Genomic DNA, 13,238 nt, shown 5'->3' on the forward strand with positions numbered 1-13,238 from the left:
ATATAATGTACATGTACAATGTATACAGGTATGAGACCCATTATCCAGAAAGCTCAGAATTTATGGTTTAAATGTTTTTTTTAGTAGACTTTAAGGAATGGAGATCTAAATCACAGGAAATCTGGGAAACCTCAGGTCCCAAACATTCCGATCAGGTCCCGTACCTGTATTATCTCTTCACAATACTTGAGCTTTACTCACAGCTTATTCCTGGTCTGGTCTGAGAATCAAAAAAGGCCCTTACTTTTCCAGCCCCCACCAGTCCACTAAATAGTGACTGTCTATGGCAACTTACAGCAGCCCCTCTAGCGATTGCCAGTCTGGGCCTGGCTTATTTCTACTTTTTAAAGTCTAGCAACAGGTCTTGCTGAATAGTTTGTGGCGTTACCGTACAGTAATGGAGGCAATGGATGCTCTCTTTATTTTTAATGGAAGAACACAGACTTGAGGTGGGACCACATAAAAACACAGTAAATATAAAAGTTTCCTGGTGCAATAAGGTGGATATCAGTGCATGCAGGTGAGCAGTTTGTGGAATGGGCAGTATATAGCAAACACACACATCTGCTCTGATAACTATTTTCTATGTGATAGTCTGTTACATGAGTAATGTGGTGCTAGTGTCTAGTTTCTATATCATATCAGGCTGTTTTTGCCGAGATATAACCTTGTGAATGTTATACAAGTAAGTTGACACAGGTCTAACACTGCCACCCAGTGTATATTTTGTTGCTTGAGTGTGCACAATGCAAGGTTTCCCCTCAAGCTGCCAAACTGTAACAGTATATGAATGCTTGTCTGTAATCTATATTGGCTTTCATGTAAACAGAACATAGAAGCAGTTTAAAGAAGGCTGTACAATTTTGGGAGCAGTTTTCCTATTGCCCTGGGCAGGGTGTGCTACCAGAGAATAAGCCGCCGAAAGTTGTTTGGCAAATACCAGGGAGGGCAGACATTATATTTATTTCTTTGACAGGACAAACATTTTGTCCTACTGAGTGATAATAGCTAAGAAGCTCAAGGGCATGTTTATACAAGCTGTTATTAAGCAATTCAGTCTCATATTGGTTATTTTCGGTCAGCCAGTCAAGAACACTGGGTTTAGACTTGAAACAGTGAGCAGAATGCCCCTGCACTCAAATGCGGGTAACAGAAAACAAACAGAAGCAGGTATTGCAGCATTCTATTTACTATTAGAGGTAGGCCCCCCCAGCAGTGACTGCAAACAGAATGTACCACCCCAAATAAACTCAGCTGGTTAGAGGGAAATACACTGTTTTGCCATGGTCACAGAAATGAACAAGACTTGGATAGGATGGAACTGTTTTCATGGAGTTTGTGTTCACCCTTTTGCTCCTGCTGAAAATAACGCTAATTAATGGGTAATAGCGCCAAGCTGTATAAATAAGAAAATAACAATAGGATACCAACGTATTATAAAAATGCTCCTGCCTGCAATGTCAGTTTAACATGTCCAGGAATATGCATTGCAGTTTAATGGTAAGGAAGCTCAAGACAGTATCTTTATTGTACAACTGAGTGTATGTGCCCTGCCCTATGCTGCCTGCGTGTGCCATACTCTGTCTGCTCTGCCTGTGGAAGGTGAACATGGTGAGTTGTTAGCATTTGGAAATACGTGTTAGGGTGTTTAATCATGTGCTGGGGTTGCAGAGGGGAATCATATGACTTAAAGGTGTTATTCACCTTGTAGACACTTTGTTTAAAGTTTAGTTTCAGCTCACCATCGATAAATGTTTTTCAATTTTTTTTTTTTTACTGTATTTCCAAAATTGAAGTTTAATGTTCCTCCCTCTGGCGTTTCCGTCTGGCAGCTCAGTAATCCAGGTGCAGAATCTGAACTGTTACAATTTGCTACAACAGTTGATACATCAGCATCTGTGGGATATTAGCAACTATTTTATCAATTGAATTTTTTCACAAGTGATATCCCTGCAGTGAGTGCCAACCATTGTCCTACCAAAATAAACGTGTGCATGTTCTTGTAATGACATGACTGTGGTTTAAAAACTGGGCATGGTCATCGCTGGCTTCCATCACCAGCCCTCCACCGATATTAATATACAAACTTTAGATAGGAAAGAAGAAATAAAGCAGATATGGCTGATTCTTTTCTATAACTACCTACCCCACAAAACTTCATTTTTTCATCTCTCCTTCTACTTTTTTAGACTTTTCTCCTTCTCTCTTCATTTTTGTTCCCTCTGTTTCTCCTTTCTTCTTAAAGTAATTCCACTAGAAGTGCCTATAAAACTGGTGAATAAAAAGCCTGTTCATAGGACACAGCTCTGCACAATATACTGGCGCTCTAAAAATACATGTTAATAATAATAGGACAGAGATGGTGAAACCTTTCAAACTTTTTTTGGTGCACAGACAGGAAACAAATAGGATGGGGAAAAATACAGTTGGAGTGGGATCAAATGGGCCTGTGTATATGGTCATTGTAGAGCCTCACTCAACATAAGCTTGAGGTACAAACGCTCAAATGAGTGCACCCCTTTTGCGGCTAAATATCCATCCACCTGGTGGCCCTGCAATGTAGCAGATCTCACCATGTACAGCCATCTTGACTCAAGAACCCTTAAAGGGGACCCGTCACCCAAAAAAATTATTCAAAATCCTATTTTATCACATTAGTCAAGCAAAATGAACTTTAATTACACTATATAAATTATCTGAATATTTTTTCCTTCCGTTTGGGAATTCAAAATGATAGCAAGCAGGCAGCAGCCATTTTGTGGACACTGTTATTAAGGCAAGTCTTGCATCATCTCAGAATCTTGTTGTGCACTAGAATGGGGGACTCGATGTCCATCTCCATGCCCTGGCTACACAATTAAATGGTAAAGAGAACGGGGGGATGTGGGGAGAGCAGTGACATCTAGGAAGTGCTGAATGGAAAGTGAAAGTAATTGTCTGCCCCGCCTCTATGCCCATGGCATAGAGGAGGGGCAGACAATATTTGATTGACAGCTGAGATTTTTAAATAAGTTTACAACAGCTATGAATGCTTTAATAAAAAATAGAAATTGGATTTCATGTTTAATTTGAAAAGGACTTTTATTATACAGATTTGTGTGTCTGGGTGACAGGTCCACTTTAAAGCATCAAAAAGGAATGTGTTGTTCATGTGTCAGAAGTATTCATGTGCCTGGAGAATTCAATTCACATTTTGCAGGAAAGACCAAACAACAAAATTGCTGGAATTTTATTTGCCTCAGGCTTATGAATTGCAACCAAAGACATTGTGCAAAGAAAGCAAAGATTAAGTACACTTTAGGGAAAAGCTGATTATCCACATTGGTAACAAAGGTCAGTTTAAAGAAAGGGGAGGAATAAGCATACACTATATATAGTTTGCAACGTCTGATAACAAGGTTAAACAAACTGTGTATTTTTGATAACAAAGAAAAATAGTAAAAGGAAAAAAAGAAAACGACTTTAGCCATATAGTTTAAATGTGTAGCAGAATTCTGCAATCAAAAGCTTTAAATCAAGGGGGGCAAATAGGGTAGTGGGAGGGGGTGGGGATATGTTTTAACGCCTTGCGAGCTGTGTGAGCCAATATATGCGAAGCAATGTTTTGCAGGCCCCTCCAGCACTCAAAGGGTTAACCCATACTTAAGAATGTGCATATATTGAACCACAATGATAAAAAAAGTAAAAACAAAAAACACAAATACTGAACCACAGCAACGTAAAAACTGCTAAAACTGCCTGATGAAAAATAAAATTGCCAGTTACGTCTGTTGGTGTCTTGAATGACTTGCTACAAAATATCATGTTTTCAGCTCTGCAGGATTGGTAGCGATCTTTAAAGACGGGCAATGGCCCTTTTCCGGGTGAATCTTGACCCACAGTGATAACCAACTGATCCACAGTTTTCCATCAAAGCTTGGGTGACTTGCTTCATGTGGGAGGCCCATTTGCTCACAATATGTTACAAAGGTTTTTATTGTTTACACGATGACATCATAGTTTGGCTGGCACTATTCTATCGCTACTTCTAGATGATGAAAGTACAACCCCAGTGTTTATTCTTAGAAAAAATTTATTAGATGGTTTGGAAATGTAGAAATCTGACCAGAAATCAAGTCTTGTAAGGATCATTCATCATCACTGCCACTTCCTTCTGATGGTTCCTAGGTGAAAAAGAGGGACACCTGTAAATCTGCATTATTTCTTGCAAATCCATTATGGGCATCCTTTAAAATTGATGCCATTTTATTTAAACAATGGGTTCTATAGAGAATACAAGTTTGGGGAAGAGCTACTTACAATAACAAGGGACTTTATATACACCACACTTTTTATATACCTCTACTACACACACATTTGTCTGTGAATGCTGCTTAACCAGTGTTTTCTAGTCTGTAAAATTTAAATATTTCAAGTTTTAAAAAAGTTCCATATTTATCTTTACACATAAAGCGTATATGAAGTGCTGACTTCTAAATATTAGGCATTAGTTGAAGCAGAGACTACATTTGTAAGCATTGATAAGGTTCTGTCTAGAAAAAAAAGCAAGCAGGTGTACATTCAAAGAATGGAATAAACATTATTTAGGTATCACACAATCCCCCACATCAACGCGATTTGGTTCTCTTTTAATCATCGTCAGGATCCATCCTTGAATGGGAAGCACCCGGAAGTTGGCTGAAGGTTGGTGAATGCTGGTGCATATATACACATATATATATATATATTTCAACAATTATATATATATGGGCATTTGGTGTTATGTGTCATATGATTTATAAAATAAGGGGGTTAAACTCACATTGTCATCTTGATCTTCATCACTGTCATAGTCACTCACAACTGGTTTGGCTTTGCCTCGACTTTGCCTCTTTTTTCCTTTTCCCTTTTCTCTGGCCTTGTCATCCTTCTTACTCAGCTTAATTTTGACCTTCATGGACTTAGCTGTGAAGTATGAATAAATCATTAGCAAATCATTTTTTTTTTAAATATAAATATACCACTTCTACCTAATCATGTCTGAAGCACTGCAATATCAGTTTAGCAGAATACATTCTGTTTTACAATCCATTCAAGAGGCACATTTCTCTCCTAACATTGTACATGCTGTATTCTGTGCCATCTGGATATTCAGTTGTTTGCTCTAGATCTTGACAAGACATAGATCATTACATATAAGGGGTTCTGGCCTTGCAGATGTTGGATATTCTGAATGATCATCTACTTGGTACATTAGGCTGAATAATGACTGCAACTACAATGTTTATGGCAACACAAAAGGCCACCACTAACCTACCATTGTCTGCCAATTAAGTTAATATTCTTTATCAGTACATGATCTCATGTAACTCACTAGCGTCTTGACATGATTCTGGCCAGCATAGGTACATATGTAGGTTTTCAGAAGGGAAACCTGATATTTCAATTAACTTGGTGGGAGGCAATGACAGGAAACATTTAGCAAAGGAAAAAAGTACAGTGGACAAAATTGTTGCTATTGTTAGTCAATTACTTTTTTTGGATTGTGATAATAGATTTTATGTAACTGTAGATTGAAAAGTTGCATTTTGATTCATAGCAACATTTTAAACTCTTACACTCAGATTCTGATTCATCGTCTTCCTCATCATCATCTTCCTCATCATTGCTATCTTCTTCACTCTCATCTTCTTTGACAATCTTTTGCCTTGCACTCCTGAAGACTGATTGTAGAACAATGGAATCCTCATAAATCTAAAAACCAAAGCAAAAAATGTATTTTGTAGATTCAGAACAAGCTGAAATTCTCCAAAATGCTAAGCTTTATTCACACTACCTACAGATTGCAATACTACTACCAATTTTTACTGCATACAAATGAGATCAGAATACATTTTGAAGCAACTGCAAATGTATATAAAGATTTCAGTAGGAGGCATTTTTTAAAGGAAAAAAATTGTGATGAAAAATTGCATGTAAATATCAAAAGAATATTGCACCTCACTTTGTTTCTGTATATCAGGGTGTATATTTATAGAAACAAACCAGCAAGGTGCAATAATAAAATGCAATATTCTTTGTGTAATGTCATGGTTAGAGGGATGGACTTTGGGAAATAAAGGCACTAATGAATAGATAGGACTAACCTGGGATCCTTCCAAATTGAATGTCTGAGCATTATGACACAGTAACATGATATCTTTCTCAAGATCACTAATACTTCTGTATTTGTGATTACGGATTCTCTCCTGTTAATAAACAAAAGAAAGGAAGAAGTCAATCAGAAATGTGTATAAACACTAATAAGCCTACTGTCATTGCCATTGGTCGGTGTTTGTATACTATTTATATGCTCAGCTTTCTACAGCAAAATATGTTAGTGTTTTATAAATAATCAGCTGAATATTATATCACTTTACGTGACTTTTGAGAGCAAATAAGTGTCTATTAGTGGTCCGGTGCTTAAGTCAAGGATCCTCCACCCCTATTTATACTTTCCAAAAAGTAACCAAACACATAAGCATTGCCGTGGTTACCATGAAATCAAAACACATCACTTAGAAAGAAAGAGACATTTATATTATATATCATAATCATCAATTTAGAGGGCCGTGCCTGCTGTAGCTTTGGAAGACCATTGTTGATCCTTTCTGACTGGCTATTCATATGTATTGTATTTCAGTTTCACAAAATAAGAAAGTTAGAATCCACCAGTAAATATTACAAGAAAACGACTTATGTTTATTAAAGATTCTAGCTATTGTTTAGCTGACTGTCTAGCTGCACACACACACAGTACAGTGCCGTGAGGGCAGTACATATGGGATCCATTATCAAGAAAGCTCCGAATTACAAAAGGCTGTCTCCCAAATAATCCAAGTTTTAAATAAATTATTTAATTTACTTCTGTAATAATAAAACAGTACCTTGAACTTAATCCAAACCAAGATATAATTAATCCTTATTGGAGGCAAAACCAGCCTATTGGGTTTATGTTTACTTGATTTTTTAGTAGACTTAAGGTATGAAGATCCAAATTACAATATGTTATCCAGAAAGCACCAGGTCCTGAGCATTCTGGATAACAGGCCCTATACCTGTATTATAAAAGCCAGTAAATTGTTATGGGATTTATTTCAGCATTACCTGTACTACAATAAGACATACCTTTATTTTTTTGAAGTCAACAGGTTTGCGGATCAGTTCATAATACTCTGGCAATTCTTTCCTAGAAGGAAGCTGTATGAAAACTTCACTAAGTTGCCTTCCATTGCTGAAAACAAACAAACAAAAAATACTCATGTTGAGAAATACATTTCTATGTGGAAATGTTCATAGATACAATCATTTTGAGAAAACTCTGCTTTTACCTTCCTGTTTACAGCTTTTTGGCAATGTAAGTTTTTCAAGAATGTTTTCTATTAGTATAGGAATAAGCTTTGATTGGTTACACATCCATGCTCAGCATCTCACACTGGGCATGTTACTGGTTCTCAAATAACAGAACAAAAAAAAAAAAACCCCTGCAAGTTTTAAATTTTAATTCAGTATCGGATAATCTACTGGAAACAAACTGTGTTACAGAAAAAGCTGAAGGATTTTTGTCAAATATTCTACTATAACTTATGCAACCCTGATACACAGTCATTTGTTTGTACTTAAAGAATACATTACTGTGATAAAACTTTTTCCTTTATGAATTTTAGTAATCTCTTATTTTCTATAAACCTTACAGATTAGCTGCTAATAAAAATACAAAGGCTTCAGACAATTCTATATGGATATGGTGCCACCTACTGGAAATTTTTATCAGTGTGGAAAAAAAATAAGACAAAGAGAATCCCCCAAACAAAGCAAAATCCCTGTATATATTTTGAAGTAACATAACAAACAGACATTTACATCTTATGATCACCTGACCTTTCTGATCAATATATTAGATTATAAGTCACATGCAGAAAACGGTTCTACTGCTTCTGCACATTTCAGTGTCCTGACATTCATGTTAATGGTGGATTGTAACCTAAAATGGATACCATTCATTTAGTAATAATAAGCTTCAAGGAGGAGACCAATGCATACAAGGAATATAAGATTAAATGCCTTCATAAGAAGAAAAATAAGCATTTTGTAGTAAGTGGTCAGACAACAAACATTCATTGATAAAACCGTTTAAAATAAATAAAACAGGTTTAAGAAAAAAAAAATGCGATAGCAATAATTAGCCATTATTTTTAATAAAATTTGAATTAGTGATGAGTTTTTTGTTTAATGTGCAGAGAACGCGGTGTGTTCTTGCTCTTTAGAATATATAATTTCCTGGCACCTAATATTTGTACATAATGCTGGAGCAGTACATGGCTGCACAAGATAATGTCCATTTGCCCCGTATTGAATGTAATTCTTGCTGGGAGAATGAGCGGTACAGGCTCCACGGAGCTACTACAGTTGCTAGGCAACGGGAGGATGCCTGCTGCAGCCTGAGCGGGACTGCATTAATGGGCAGGGTGATGCAGGTCTAGGCAGGTGCTCCCACACTGGATTTTCTGAATGCAAGCAGCACACGTTTAGCAGCAGACACCCAATTTTGATAAGGGATCCTTAACAAAGGCCCTAATGTGGGCCGAAATGTCGGACATGCACTAAATAAACACATTTACTTCACATAAATACAGAGTGCTGGTCCTTCTATCAAGATATATATATATATAATATATACATACACACACACCGGCAGCCACACTCTTGTGGGTGCTGGATCAAATCTTTTATGTATAATTATTCACATAGAACCGCACTCCAAGTTTTAAAGTGAATCACACCTCCTTTCTTGCATAAATCTAAATATATATATATATATATATATATATATATATATATATATATATATATATATCCCTTATCTTATTAAAACATTTGACTCCCCATTCTCTTTTACTTGTTTTTTTAACTCCTTCCTGACAAGATGCATGTGTCAGCTCTTCAGATCTGTGTTATGATGAACTATTTATAGCCGGTTAACGGAGTGATATTTAGAGCTTGTACAGCACATGTTAAAACAGAGGGCAGCAGAGTATTTTCAGTTATACTTCCACCAACTCTTCCGCAACTGCTGTGGGCCCCCAAGTGGTAGAGCTGGCCCAGTGAGGCATGAGCTCTGCATACCCCCCCCCCCCCTTCAGCCCTTTATTGTAACTGTTTTGGCTTAGGGATAAGGAAAAGACAATTATGCAGTTAGTAATCTACATTTTTAAGAAATTAGAAACATGGAGGACCTTCAGTTTGCCATGTGTGGCCCATCTAGTATGGTATGTCAGAAGTCCTCTACTTGCTTGGCTTTCCAGTAAAGGTTAAAGTACTTCCTGTTCATATAAAAAGTAAGGCTTTGCCTTTATCTAGGACTTCTGGAAAGTGGGTTTTCATATAATAGTTCCCATACATGTATTTTTTAAGGCTGACGGTAATTGTGAGTTTAGAACCAGCAGAGTAGCACCTAAAACTGCTCCTGTCATTTCCCATTAAACACTGCTCACTGCTTGAAAGCACCAGTTCTGGTCATTCTTATGCTGAAGAATGCTCTATTGCCTTTTTTCCCCAAGTCAAGAACAACCACTATTAGTGCTTCCAGATGATTCAAATTACATGACAAATGGCAAGATGGTTTGAGGTGCTTGTCCACAGTATTGTAAAACAGTGGACAGAGTTTGAGAACAGGCAATGCAGTGACCAGGCCATTGCACAACATTCACCTTTTTGTTATTGAACTATTCCAGTGTTGTTAAAGGAACAGTAACACCAAAAACTGAAAGTGTTTTAAAGTAATGAAAATACTATGTAGTGTTGCCCTGCACTGGTAAAACGGATGTGTTTGCTTCAGAAACACTACTATAGTTCATATAAACAAGCTGCTGTGTAGCAATGGCGGAAATTGAAAAACGGCTAAATGGCACAGGATAGATAATGGATAACAGATAACACCATTAGACAGACAGAGCTTATCTGCTGTCTGCTGTGTAACTTGAGCCTTTTCTCCTTTGAATGGCTGCCCCCATGGCTACACAGCAGCTTATTTATATAAACAATAGTAGTGTTTCTGAAGCAAACACAGCAGTTTTACTAGTGCAGGGCAACACTGCATTATATTTTTATTACTTTAAAACAATTTAATTTTTTGATGTTACTGGTCCTTTAAAGAAAGATACATACAGTTCTTTTCAAAAGTAAAGATCCCAAACAAAAGGGCAGTCTGCCTACAACATAATTTTAACAACACAAAATTGAATGCCAAAGGAGCTCAAGATATGCGGTAGGTGGCATACTAGTTTTGGACTAATAAGGAATCATCTAATTAGGAGCATCCTTACAGTGATTCTTATTGCAAAGCATGCACTCAAATCGTTACCTGACTTTATCATGAAAATGGTCCTTTAAAAGAGAAGGAAAGTTAATCACTGGGAAAGAGGGGGTTAGCCAAAAGAGGATTTTATTAATATACCGGACACCCCAGGCTGGTGTTATTTTCCAGCAGATAAACATGCATAAAGGCGTATATAAGAGCCATTAAATGTCAAGCCTTACCCATCCTTGTAGTTGATAACAGTATCCACTACAGCATTCATCTGCTTAGTAAGCTTGGGTGGATTTGGAGATAATTTTTCTGCAGGTGGCCGTCCTCTTCTCTTTTTGGTCTTTTCCCCATCTTCTTTAACAACATCTTTGTCCACATTTCTGCGTCTTTTGCGTTTCTTCAGCCGTACTTCCTCTTCCATTTCCTCCAAGTTTCCGTCTTCGATAGCCTGAAAGGGTTCAAGTTCAGTTTTTTCAATATTGTTCGTTCCACATGCATTATAGAATTTGAAATGCAAATGCAAGTAAACAGAGTCTAAACAAGAGACTTTTTTTTACAAGTAAGAGTGAAGGGGGGACATTTTGAACATTCAAAACCAATTGTTCATACATTTCAAATACACACTATTCTGTTCTTACACAAATATATTTGAAGCAAAAGGAACATTAAGTGAAGAGTTAACAGTATATTAGACAAAAGAAATAACCTTTTCTAAACTGCAATACATTGATCAATATTATGTAAAAATAAAAATAGTATGTAAAAAAAAAACAGCAAGTGTTGCACTTTATATTCTATATTTTCAATATTTTTGTATGACATTTGTATGTTTTTAAAAGCATGGTTCTCACGCCCTTTATCTGTGTGTTGTACAATAAAATGTAAGAACATCTGCTTCACATTACTTAGCACTGTATGCTGGCACCTACCAAATATACAATTACATGAGAAGACTATTAGAGAAGAAATGTTCTATCCTCTCCTACCTTTGACGTTAAAAAAAACAAAAAAACCCAGTGAATGAAAACCAGAAACATGAAATAAATAAACATAAGGCTGGTTATGCCTGACCAACTCTATATCTCATTACTTACAACATTTGTTCTTTTCTGCTATTCCCAGCCTCATCTTTAAATTAAATTTAAAGATAATCTGCTTTTTTTTAAAAATTTCTTTAGATTCTTCTTATTATTTTTATGTATTTTTAGAGCGTCAACGTTGTGTAAGAATAAGCTAAAGCTTATTTATCCTAGCAACCAGACAGCAGATAGTAAGAATATAATATTAATAGGAGAGGGCTTTAATAGAAAGATAACCACTAAAAATGAAGAAAAAACAGTCAAACTGGAGCCTCTATTTCCATCTGTCCCAAAGAAACAGAAAGCATTTCCAGCTGGAAAGAAATAGAAATAATAATTTCCCTTTAAGCTATTTAAGCTTTATTTTAGCATGATGAAGACAGTGATATTCAAAAAGGTTACAAAAAATATATTATCCAGAAACCTGTCATCCAGAAAGCTCCAAATTATGGGAAGGCCATCTCACATATTTGGTCCAAATAATCCAATTATTTCCTTTTTCTCTTCAATAATAAAATAGTGATTTGTACTTGATCCTAACTAAGATATATTTAATCCTTATTGGAAGCAATACCAGCCTATTGGGTTTACTTTATGTTTACAATATTTTCTAGTAGACAAGGTATGAAGATACAGATTATGAAAAGATCAGTTATATGGAAAATCTAAGGGTCCCAAACATTCTGGAAAATTGGTCTCATACAGTTAGGTCCATACATCTTTGGACAGAGAAATATTTTTCACCCACTGAATTAAAGCTGAAAGTCTGCAGTTCAACTGCATCTGAGTTGTTTCATTTAAAATTCATTGTGGTAATGTACAGAACCAAAATTAGAAAAATGTTGTCTGTCCAAAGATTTATGGACCTACCTGTACCTGTATGTGTGGTTGTTTCTAAATTGATACATTTCTTATCTTTGGCCCGGTTGAGCAGAATCCTTGAGTTTCATTAAAGGCAGCTAATATAGTTGCTAATATTCCACAGATGCTGCTGAGAAATGTATAAACTAATGTATCTAATTGTAACAGTTCAGAATCTGCACCTGGATTACCGAGCTGCCAAATGGAAACAGCAGAGGCACAAAAATTAAACTTTCATTTTGGAAAGAAACTGAAAAAGGTCTTTATTTCTAGCGAATAATCCAAAAACAACTGAATTGAAAATAGTGTTTGGAAGGTGATGATCCCCATTTAATTTGTACCAATTTACCGGTTACCTTCTGGGTAGCTTGGCAAGGTATGGGTTCCTTTAACAGCCTGGTACAAAGTAAACATGACACACTTGATGTATTTATAATAAGAGTAAATATGGAACTCTCTGTTTTACTGGAACACGTAAATCAGAAGCATAAACAAACAATTACAAACAATATCAGTAAAGAGCAAGGTAATACTGTTATTAACTATTTATTAACCCCTGTGCTGCACCACATATAGCTGACAATTCAGGCCTGTTTGTTGTGTACACTTTATGTTGGTGCGCACTTATCTGTAATCCCTGGTGTTGCCTCCATGAATTCCAGTACATCCAGTAATCCATACGGTATTCCCAGAGAGAGCAGTGTCCAATAGATAGTCCTGGCTCTCCTTTGGATAGAACTGGGCCAGTAACTAAGCCGGGGTGACTGATCCTAACGGGCACTGGAACCTGGGGTCTAACCTACTCTGATCAGAGAAGGGACCTGACTAATGAACATTCTGGTTCTTATGGAACAATTCCCCGAGTCCCTAACTGGGCCCTAGATCTGCAATAGCTACAGTGGGGGCCTATTGGAACACGAACCTGAGGGACTTAGATGAAGAGTGAAGTCCTTCCCTGACTGACACTCACT

At 36.6% G+C, this 13,238-nt stretch overlaps 1 protein-coding gene across 9 annotated transcripts in view; it reads right to left on the bottom strand.

Moving 5' to 3' along the window:
• Nucleotides 1-3,214: 3,214 nt before the first annotated feature.
• Nucleotides 3,215-13,238, bottom strand: part of smarca2.L (SWI/SNF related, matrix associated, actin dependent regulator of chromatin, subfamily a, member 2 L homeolog) — a 113,515-nt gene continuing 103,491 nt past the window's right edge. For all 9 annotated transcript variants that reach the window (XM_041564111.1, XM_041564110.1, XM_041564125.1 and 6 more), the window contains 6 exons: nt 10,558-10,775; nt 7,147-7,252; nt 6,126-6,227; nt 5,598-5,733; nt 4,802-4,944; nt 3,215-4,163 (listed from right to left, as the gene is read on the bottom strand). In XM_041564111.1, the coding sequence (XP_041420045.1) occupies nt 4,128-4,163; nt 4,802-4,944; nt 5,598-5,733; nt 6,126-6,227; nt 7,147-7,252; nt 10,558-10,775 (741 nt within the window). In that variant the 3' untranslated portion in view covers nt 3,215-4,127. The remainder of the gene's footprint in view (nt 4,164-4,801; nt 4,945-5,597; nt 5,734-6,125; nt 6,228-7,146; nt 7,253-10,557; nt 10,776-13,238) is intronic.

Source organism: Xenopus laevis, chromosome 1L (genome assembly GCF_017654675.1).
Source record: "Xenopus laevis strain J_2021 chromosome 1L, Xenopus_laevis_v10.1, whole genome shotgun sequence".
NCBI classification, from domain to species: Eukaryota; Metazoa; Chordata; class Amphibia; order Anura; family Pipidae; genus Xenopus; species Xenopus laevis.